This window comes from Bidens hawaiensis, unplaced genomic scaffold (assembly GCF_021521415.1).
Source record: "Bidens hawaiensis isolate Kalapana, Puna unplaced genomic scaffold, B.hawaiensis_p1.1 tig00000001_1, whole genome shotgun sequence".
NCBI lineage: Eukaryota > Viridiplantae > Streptophyta > Magnoliopsida > Asterales > Asteraceae > Bidens > Bidens hawaiensis.
Genome location: NW_027491014.1, coordinates 7,083,200 through 7,092,344, shown reverse-complemented (window position 1 = coordinate 7,092,344; position 9,145 = coordinate 7,083,200). Strand labels below are relative to the sequence as shown.

The 9,145-nt window shown below is 41.0% G+C and overlaps 2 protein-coding genes across 2 annotated transcripts; both read right to left on the bottom strand.

The window, feature by feature from the left end:
- Positions 1-4,538: 4,538 nt before the first annotated feature.
- LOC143548189 (uncharacterized) lies at positions 4,539-4,973 on the bottom strand. Its single transcript, XM_077039644.1, has one exon. The coding sequence runs from the start codon at positions 4,971-4,973 to the stop codon at positions 4,539-4,541; it is 435 nt and encodes a 144-aa protein (XP_076895759.1).
- A 145-nt stretch (positions 4,974-5,118) lies between these two features.
- Positions 5,119-6,252, bottom strand: LOC143547203 (uncharacterized). The gene has a single exon (XM_077038933.1). The coding sequence runs from the start codon at positions 6,250-6,252 to the stop codon at positions 5,119-5,121; it is 1,134 nt and encodes a 377-aa protein (XP_076895048.1).
- Positions 6,253-9,145: the final 2,893 nt, after the last annotated feature.

Genomic DNA, 9,145 nt, shown 5'->3' with positions numbered 1-9,145 from the left:
ATCGGGTTTGTAGCCATTATAGAAAGCGAGACACTATGAAACGACCATTTGACAAAAAGATTCCCAGAATCGAAGGTGATTTACTTACATGGGATGGTTAAATTGTAGTGGTCGTTTTCTTGGCCAACGAACCATGTTATACGTGTCAATACTTTAAGTAGTCGAATGCGAGCATTCCGGTCGCCATCCTAAATTTTTGGTGTTGAAACAATAGATCCATGGTGGTTCGTGGACTAGAGTTTTGACATGACGTTGTATTCCGATTTATTATTTTTGTTACAATCTTTATTTGAGTCGAGAACAAGAAAAAGACGGGGTGGTACGTACACATGTTTAGACTCCAACATGGTGTTTTATAAAAAACATATTTTATTGTCAGAATAACCAATCATGGTGGTTCATGTACGACTTTCCAACTCTACAAATCTCAAAATCTCAATTTTCAAGCTATGACCTCTCAAAAATCATTTACGCTTTGTTTACAAGTTGTTATTTATATACAAAGTTTTATATAATTTTTTTCAACACTAACATCTCCTCCTCACTAACTCTAGGAATTCACAATCAAACTTAAACTTTTATTTTGTTTTTTTATACTCCCTGATATTCGCTCTATTTACCTCAAAATTATTCCATTTCTTTATAACTTTTTTAGCATGCCTCCGATAAGACGCCAACCGCGCAAGAACTACAACCGACGCATGGCTGCTTTCGTCGTCAAACAAATGGTCGCAGTGATTCCCGAAATTTTAACCCAAATCCAAGCTACCCAACCTCCCCCAGCCGTTGAACCCAAACCCGCATCCTACTTGTTTAAGCAATTCATTAGTGCTAACCCAACCGAGTTCTTTGGGACAAACTGTGCGACTACTTTGTTGCAATGGTTTGAATTGATTGAGAGTGTGTTTCGACACAGCAAGTGCCTCGATGCGAAAAAGATAAATTTCGCTTTGAGCATGTTTAGGTAAACAGCTCTTACCTGGTGGGGTAGTGTTATGCACCTTCAAGGATCGGAAACGGCTATGGCTCTTCCATGGTCCGATCTCAAGGCACTCATGATGAAGAAATTATATCCTAAACACGAGCTCCAAAAGCTCGAGGAGGAATTTTGGAACCTAAAGCAAGAAAGTGGTGATAATGCCGCCTACTCACTCCGTTTCCATGAGTTGAGCATCCTCGTCCCTCATTTGGTTACCCCGGCTGAACGTGAACTTGATATATATATTGGGGGTCTACCTATGCAAATCTGGGACTCATTAATGAGTACCAAACCCGTGAACCTTGAGGACGCCATTACTCTAGCCGGTGCGCTATCTGAGAACCATGTGAAGGCGGGTACCATAACCCTCAAGAAGTCAAGTGAGAAAAGCAAAACCGAACCCGCACCACAAGCCAAAGTTGACCCACCACCCCAAGCCATCAACTACTCAAACTCCTCCCGCCACAACAACAACAAAAAGAAACCCAAAACCAATCACCGAAACTTTTCCATTACCCAACCACAACATCAACAACAACCTCAAGCTCCTCAACAAACCCGAAAACCCTATACCGGTACTTTCCCACTATGCAACAATTGTCAACTTCACCACCCGTCACACTTGCCTTGTCGCCATTGTAACCTTTGTAACCGATTCAGTCATCGCAACACCACATGTCGATCCGCACAACGAACCCAACCCAATCAACCAAGAACCACTTCCCAAAATACCCCAAACCGTTTTGCACCATACCCACAAAATCCTCCCCAACAACCCCGAGCTTGCTTTAATTGTGGCGATACTAACCATTTCCACAACAATTGCCCTCGCTTAGCCTACGCTAACCAAGCCCAAACCATGACCGTACCCTACTACCAAACCCAAGCCTACCAAGTCCAAACCTACCAACCTCAACTTCCCTAACTCAATGCACCACTCATCCAACCCACGCAAGCCATCCAACCCGTGCAAGCAATTCAAGCACCACCTCCTCCTCCCCCCCCCTCAAGTACCTCAAGGAAACCATGGAAATCAAGGGCGAGCTATCATGATGAATGCAAAATAAGCTCAAGTGGCTAACGATGTTGTGAACGGTATGTTTTTGGTGAACCATCGTTTGGCTTCTATTTTATTTGATATGGGTGCCGATAGAAGTTTTATTTCTTTGAAATTTGAGTCTAAACTTGCCGTGTCTCGAATCAAGCTTTCTCGACCTTTTTTTGTTGAAGTCGCCGATGGAAATTCTATCACCATAAACTTCGTCGTCCGCGATTGTTCTTTGATTCTTGCTAATCATAATTTCTCCATCGATCTCATCCCGATGCAAATGGGAAGTTTCAATGTCATAGTAGGCATGGATTGGTTATATTTTCACCGTGCCGAAGTCATTTTCTTTGATAAATTCATTCGCATCCCGCTCGTCAACGGTAAAATTCTTAAAGTCTTCGGCAAAACAATCTATAGAAGGCTAAATCTTATGTCGTGCTTTCAATCGCAAAAATACTTACGCCAAAAGTATGCTTCGTTCCTAGCCAATGCGGTGGTAAAAGACAAAAAGGAAAGAAAAATCCAAGATATCTCCATCGTTTTTGATTACCTCTACGTATTTACCGATTATGTCACCGATCTTCCACCCGTTCGTCCGGTTGAATTCCGAATCGATCTTGTGCCCGGTGCAATGCCCGTGGCCAAGGCTCCTTATCGTTTAGCCCCGTCGGAAATGCAAGAATTGTCGAACCAACTCGAAGAACTTTCCGATAAAGGTTTCATTTATCCAAGATCTTCTCCTTGGGGCGCTCCCGTTCTCTTCGTAAAAAAGAAGGATGGTTTGTTTCGTATGTGCATCGATTATCGAGGGCTTAAGAAACTAACTATTAAAAACCATTATCATTTGCCACGAATCGACGATCTTTTTGACCAACTTCAAGGCGTAACTTGCTTCTCAAAAATCGATCTTCGATCGGGTTACCATCAATTGCGCGTTCGCGAGGAAGACTTCCAAAAACCGATTTCCGTACTCGATATGGACATTTCGAATTTTAGGTCATGCCCTTCGGGTTAACCATTGCACCTACGGTGTTTATGGACCTCATTAATCGCGTTTGCAAACCATTTCTTGATAAATTCGTAATTGTCTTTATTGATGACATTCTCATCTTTTCTAAGACCAAAGCCGAACATGAGCATCATTTGTGTTCCATTCTTGAGCACCTTAGAAACGAACGACCCTACGCCATGTTTTCCAAATGTGAATTTTAGCTAGAGGAAGTTCAATTTTTGGGACATATCGTAAACGACAAAAGTACTCATGTTGATACCGCTAAAATTGAGGCCATTAAGGATTGGAAAACTCTAAGGACTCCCACGGAAATTCGATCCTTTCTCGGTTTGGCAGGATATTATCGGAGATTCATTCAAATTTTTTCCAAAATCTCTTTGCCTCTCACCTCCCTCACTCATAAGGAAAAACCATTCGTTTGGGATTCGAAACAAGAGGAAGCACTTCTTACTCTCAAGGAAATTCTTTGCAATCCTCTGTTTCTAACCCTTCCCAACGGAAACGACGATTTTGTTGTATTTTGCGATGCATCTCATCAAGGCCTTGGTTGTGTTCTCATGCAACGAGGTCAAGGCAACTTAACGTCAACGAGAAGAATTATACGACTCATGATCTCGAAATTGGTGCCTTATTTTTCGCTCTGAAAATATAGAGACATTACATTTACGGTACAAAATGTGTTGTGTTTACCGACCATAAAAGCCTTCAACATATTTTTGACCAAAAAGATCTCAACATGAGACAACGACATTCAATCAATCAATCAATCAAGCCCTATATATCCCACCGCATAGCATGCCATCGGTAGGGTCAGGAGAGCGTGGGATGTAGGCAAGTCTTTCCTCTATCCGTGAGAATAGAGAGGCTGCTTCTAGAGACACCCCCGGATCATAATGCTACATACAGGTAAATAGAGTAAACATACATCCTACAAGCGAAGACACTTAGCAACACATATATAGCAAACTACCAAAATAGTAAGGAATCCGTAACCTACTAAGATTAGGGCATAAGAATCAAAAGGCAGCATCAAACAAAAAATATACATAAAAAACAAATAGTCAAGCTAGCCAACTAGACCCTAAATACAAAGCTAAGCTAACTAGGTACCTTCCCCTAGAAGTCGCTAACCTTAATCCTTCTTCTCCACGAATCTCTATCCTGGACCATGTCCTCAAAGAGGTGCAACTCTGTCAAGTCATGTCTAATTCTCTCATCCCAAGTCAATTTAGGCTTGCCTCTACTCCTCTTTCCTTCCACAATGAAGGTTTCCACTACTCTAACCGGCGCTGTTGTCGGTCTCCTCTTCACATGCCCAAACCATCTCAATCTCCCTTCCTTTATTTTTTCTGATATGCTAACTATTCCTAACCTTTCCCTAAAGACCTCATTTCTAATCCTATCTAATCTAGTGTGTCCGCACATCCACCTCAGCATCCTCATCACTGCTATGTCCATATTGCGCGCATGTGTCTTCTTGATATCCCAACAGTCTGTTCCTACAACATTGCAGGTCTAACTGCGATTCTATAAAATTTCCCCTTTAATTTAGATGGGAACCGCTTGTCGCACAAAACCCCAATGGCTGCTTTCCACCTACACCAGCCAGCTTGTATGCGGTGGGTTATGTTACTGTCTATCTCTCCGTTGCTTTGGACAAACGATCCAAGATATTTAAACTTTGTTATATGCGGAACCACCTGGTCCTCAATAGTGATCTGGGTGTCCTCGCTATCACCAACACCACTAAAGTCACAACAAAGGTACTTTGTCTTAGAGCGACTAATTCTTAAACCTTTATCCTCTAAAGCTACACGCCACTCCTCTAGCCTTTCGTTCAAGCTTTGTTTAGTCTCAGCCACTAACACAATATCATCTGCAAAGAGTATGCACCATGGGACAGGCTCCTGAATCGACTTGGACAGCTCATCCATGACTATCGTAAAAGAAACGGGCTTAACGCCGATCCTTGGTGGAGTCCCATCTCCACCGGGAAAAAATTAGTATCTCCTACCGTCGCACGAACACTAGCTTTAGTCCTGTCATACATATCTTTAATTAAGTCTATATCCCTCTACCTTATAAACTATCCCAGATTAGTCTACGTGGCACACTGACATATGCTTTTTTAAGGTCGATGAATACCATATGTAGATCCCTCTTTTTCTCCCTATACTTCTCCATTAATCTTCTCAGTATGTGTATCGCTTCCGTTGTTGACCGTCCTGGCATGAAACCAAATTGGTTAACCATAACCTGCGTTTCCCTCCTAATTCGTGTCTCAATTACTCTCTCCCATAATTTCATAGTATGACCTAACAACTTAATTTCTCTGTAATTTCCACAACACTGTGCGTCTCCCTTGTTCTTGTATAGGGGCACTACTACACTACTCTTCCACTGGTCTGGCATTTTTCCATTCTTGAAAATAAGGTTGAATAGAGTAGTGAGCCATTGAACTCCTTCATCCCCTAAACACTTCCAAGCCTCAATCGGTATGTTGTCCAGACCAACCGCCTTAGCCCTTCCCATCTTCCTAAGTGCTATCCTCACCTCTCCCTGTGTGATACCTCTACAGTAGGAGTTATTCCTTTGTTGTCTATGTGCAACATGGTTGTCTGTTTCACGTTGGTAGGTCTGTTTGCCTTTAAAAAGACTGTTAAAATAATTTTGCCATCTTTGTTTAATGTATTGTTCCTTGATTAAGACACGCCCATCCTCCCCCTTTATATATTTCACTACTCCTAGGTCTTGTCTTATATGCTCCCTGGCTTTAGCAATCTTGAACATATCATGCTCCCCCTCCTTTGTTTCCAGGCGTGCATACATCCGTCTATACGGTGTGTTTTTTGCCTCTGTCACCGCTTTCTTCACCTCTCTCCTAGCGTTTTTGTATTTCTCCCTCAACCTCCAACGCTCCCCCTCGTTTGAGCACCTTAAAAGATCCCTAAGGCTCTGTTGCTTATCCTTGATCTTGCTCTGCACATCCTCATTCCACCACCAAAATTCCTTGTCCCCAGTTGTACTGCCTGTCGTGACCCCTAGCGTCTCCTTTGCCACTTGAGTGATAGAAGCTACCATATCCTCCCACATCTGGTTTGCGTCCCCAACAAGATGAATTGCTGTCGTCGAGATGACCTTGTCCTTGAACATCGTAATGTTGGTGCCCTTCCAATTTCCCCATATTATCCTATGCCGCCTTTTTCTGTCCATCGTAGTCACTTTCTCTCTCAGTACTACATCTGCCACCAGTAAATGGTGCTGAGCTGCTGCGGTCTCCCCCGGTATCACCTTGCGGTCTCTTCACCATCTTCGATCGTGTGGCCTCATTAAGAGATAGTCGATTTGTGTATTCCTTCCCCCACTAGTAAATGTGATTAGGTTTGAGTCCCTTTTCCTAAAGAAAGAGTTCAGAATACCTAGGTCATGGGCCACTGCAAAATCTAAAAGATCCCTACCAGGTTCGCTCCTATCCCCAAAACCATTACCTCCATGAACTATCAAAAAGCTGTCACTATCCTTACGATATGACCATTGAAATCACCTCCTACGAAAATGGTCTCCTCCCTAGATACAGCCCACACTACTCCATTTAGGCAATCCCAAAACTCCCTATTTTCTGGGTCTCCTAGTCTGTAAGGCCCCGTTACCGGTAGCCCTACTTTGGTGTTGGATTTACTCATAAACACAGTTCTAAATCAGAGTTAATTAAAACTTCCACGGAATAATAATAATAATGATCAACCATTCGTTACAAACATTCGTAACTTGTCTTTAAAACATAACATAAATGATAATATCAGGACATCACGACAAATCTTCGGATGACAGCCTCTTCGATCTTGCCATGTGTCCTGCTCAAACCAATTGTCTCAACCTGTTAACCTGTGTGCATACTAAAAGTCAGCTACGCTGAGTGAGTTCTAGTTAATCACATAACTTACTTTACTTACACATATACGTGCCCGAAGGTACGCATTACATACTTAACCTGTCCATCAGTCCTTTATATACATTCATAACTAACCTTACATTATAAAGAGCATTCGCCCTACATACCTCGCATATTATTAGGGTCTGGTCACCCTTCATCCTCGGATATTATTAGGGTCCGGTACCCTCCATCCTCGGATATTATTAGGGTCCGGTCACCCTTCATCCTCGGATATTATTAGGGTCCGGTACCCTCTCTTCCATACCTTCATACTCTCTATATACATAATCGTAAGTTTCGCACATACATACATCATTCATTCTTCATCTTACAACTTACATATAACATCAACCATTACCTGGCAGTACATGCAATATCTGAAGATCGTTCATGTACTGACAAGAAAGCATTCACACATTTCACATAATACATATATGGCATACACTTATCACTTAGGATAAGTGTATTAACTAATCACATCGAGTATGCACACAACCCCGAAAACATAACAAGGAAATGGGGCTAGAAACTCACCTGAATGCGGTTAAGTTCACCGTTTATGGTTATTTCTTTCTTGAGCTGTGCACGACTAAATGTATAACAATTACACGTATCAATTAATTATCACTACTTATATCGTCTTTCTAGTCTTAGTTATTTCCCTCAACGAACGGGGGTCCGGGGGGGGGGGGGGCGCTGCCAGGTCAGCTTGGAAAAATTTTATTTCCATTAACGGTCGTAACACATTTTCCATTAGGATTTTAAATTATTATATAATTCGCTAACTTAAAAAGTAATGGCTTCTTTGTAATTTAAATCATCCTTTTCTAAGTTCATGGACCATTCTGTCATTTCATAAAACTTCTAATTCGTCCCAGTCCCCTGACGAAGAGGGTTCATAACGAATGAACCCATTCGTTGCTTTATAACGAATTAGACCTTATTCGTTGGTCTGGTTAAAGAATTGAACTTCATAACGAACTGAACCCTTATAACGAACCAGTCCTCATAACGAATTAGATCTTTTAACGAACTGGTCATCATAACAAATTGGACCTTAACAAATCAGAACTTATTCGTTACTTTTTCCTTAGCGAAATGATATAACGAATTGGGGTTAATTCGTCCCTTCCCGCTAACGAACTAAGGCTCATTCGTTAGTTCTCCGCTAGCGAATTAGGGTTAGGTCAGAGAATGTCAGAAACATTCTCTGACACCTTAACCTCGTACCCAACTTTTCCGGTGCCGCCATTGCCGGAAAAACGAGTTTTGGCTCGTTTTTCACCGTTTTTCGCCCCTTTCGATCCAGATCTGAGCTAGGGTGGTCCCTAAGCTCATCTTAGGTTCAGTTTATACCTGATTCCATCCGGACCTCGTGACTTAAACGGTTTAACGGTGTCGGCTCGTCGTTTCGTGACCATATCTAACGGGTTTAAGTTAATAAAAGATCATACTAGTATTACCTCGGGTCGGTGCTCGGTTCCTTCTTGGTTTCGGTTTAGAGAAAGGAAGAGTCTAGAGAGAAAGCTTAAGTGTGTGTTTTGGTGGTGTATGGAATATGTGTGAAATGAGGGATTTAATGGTGATTATGGTTTATATATTTAGGGATCATGGGCTTAAGCCCATGGTCTTTCCTTCTTTCTTTTATAACCTAAGTCCATGCAAGCATGCTTCACAACTTAAATAACTGACATAATTTTCAGCTAAAAAATAAAGTAGAAAGCTTAACGAACACCCCAAATACTTTCCATTATCAGGTAAATGGCTATCCCGAAGATTTACAAAAAATTATCAGGGCCAAACATATACAAGTATATGTCTTTCAAATAGAAGTAAATGATATAATTTTCAGCGAACGTAAGCAAAAATCTCTTTGGTTTTTCTCTTTACAAACATAAAACACAATCTTTTTGTCTTTTCGGATTTTTCAGTACAAACGAGAAATTCACACTCTTTTTGGATTTTCAAATTTTCAATCTTTTTGAATTTTTCAAATTTTCTTATAAATAGAACTAAACATTTCACACTCTTTTTGATTTTTCAAATTTTCAAATGTTTTTGGATTTTCAAAATTTTTAATTTTTAAAGAAAAACAATAGAGACATGAAAACACACTATTTTTGAAGTTTTTAAATTTTTCAATGTTTTTGGATTTTATCTATACAAAAAAAA